The sequence below is a fragment of the Suricata suricatta genome, unplaced genomic scaffold, assembly GCF_006229205.1.
Source record: "Suricata suricatta isolate VVHF042 unplaced genomic scaffold, meerkat_22Aug2017_6uvM2_HiC HiC_scaffold_2816, whole genome shotgun sequence".
Taxonomy (NCBI): Eukaryota; Metazoa; Chordata; class Mammalia; order Carnivora; family Herpestidae; genus Suricata; species Suricata suricatta.
In genome coordinates this window covers 1-1,591 of record NW_021873948.1, presented here as the reverse complement: position 1 = coordinate 1,591, position 1,591 = coordinate 1, and the positions used below count along the sequence as shown (strand labels likewise).

The 1,591-nt window shown below is 67.6% G+C and overlaps 1 protein-coding gene across 1 annotated transcript; it reads right to left on the bottom strand.

Moving 5' to 3' along the window:
• Positions 1–290: 290 nt before the first annotated feature.
• Positions 291–1,341, bottom strand: LOC115284962 (transmembrane protease serine 3-like; the record flags this gene model as incomplete). The annotated part of the gene is made up of 2 exons (XM_029931399.1): positions 291–585; positions 1,199–1,341. Coding segments are annotated over 2 exons (438 nt in total), but the record flags the coding sequence as incomplete, so codon positions are not given.
• Positions 1,342–1,591: the final 250 nt, after the last annotated feature.

Here is a 1,591-nt window from a genome sequence, read left to right as displayed (position 1 = left end):
CCCCCCCCCCCCCCCCCCCCCCCCCCCGAGATCAGAGAGTCTCCAGCCCATTCCGGCCAAGGTCCAAACTCTTCGGTGGGCCCTGGGGGCCTGCAGATGCACACCCTCGCCCACTGTCTGCACCTTGTCCGAGCTCTACTCCATGCCCACGTGCCCACTGGCCTCCTCCCCCTCCCCAGGGGCTCACCCTCCACCATCCGCCCCCTCTCCCCCACTTGGTGGAGGGAGTTTGTTCTAGTCCTTTCCGCCCCCGCCACCCCCGTGTGTCCCCGCCCCTCCCAGAGCCTTGCCCATGGGACCAGCCACGTCGAACCCCAGAGGCCGCAGAGCCCTGCTTGATGAACAGGCGATGGCTCCTTGGCTCCACAGCCACACTGGGGCCGCAGGAGAGGGCGCTGGCATCCAGGGACGGGCCGCGGGGGCCACACCCACCTCCATCTGCTCGTGAATCCAGTCCAGGAAGGAGGTGATGCGCGTGTAGACGCCAGGCTTGTTCACGTCGGCACAGCCGATGCCGAAGCTTGTCGCCCCCACCAACTTCCACACCCTCCTGTCCTGACACACCAGCGGTCCCCCGCTGTCCCCCTAGAGGCGAGGAGGGAGGCGCTGCCGTGCGCGGCCCTTGTCTCGGGGTCCCCCACTCTATCTCAAACTCAGCTTCACAGCAGCTCCACATCACGCCCCCAGCCTCCAAGAGATGACGCTGGCACTCCCAACCTCGGGGTCCCTGGCCCCCCGGGAAAGTCCTCCCCAGCAGGCTCCCTGCCAGCTGCTGGATGCACTGAGCCGTGAAGGTCAAGGCAGCTCAGAGGGAGGGTCTGCCTGGTGGGGGTTGGGCTCAAGCAGGGATGGAGTCTCACCCGCTGTGGCTTTGGAGGCCTAGATTCACGGGTTCCCACCTGCCTGCCGCCCCCCACCGACCCCATGCAAACTCTGAGACAGGGCTGGGGCGGGGAGCACCCTGGAGACCCCTCCCACCACCGGCAGCCAGGTAGAGTGGGTGCGTTGGGCACACTCAGCCGGCGGCCAGGAAAGGGAGCGGTATCTTGAGCAAACTTCTCCCCCACACCCTGTAAATTTGCTTTTCAGTCAGTCACGGGGAAAAGTCAAGGGCGGGCTGTCCCACAGGCTGGGTCACTGCTGGAGCTTCACCTGCGGCTGTGGCCCCCGGGGGGTGGGGGGCACCACGGGCCCCTACCTGGCAGCTGTCCACACCGCCCTGCAGGTAGCCGGCACAGAGCATGGAGGGGGAGATGATGCCGCCGTACACCTCCCGGTGGTTGCACATCTTGTTGGAGATTAAGGGCACAGCGGCGTGGTTGAGGACCGGGGAGGCGTCCCCTAGGGCAGAGCAAGGGCAGGGTGCGCCGTGAGGGGCCCCGCTGGGAATCCCGCGACACACGCCGGACAGGGTGGGGGGCACGCTGCCACACGGGGGCAGGGGGGCCGCTCTTGGAGGCAGGCGGACGGCTTGTGCGCTGCGGCGAGGTCCCTGATGAGGGGGCCGTGCAGCCCCGTTGATCCACACCAGGGCCACTCACTTCCCCAAAGTGGCCAGTACTGGGGGGGGCAGCAGTAGCCAGTATGGACC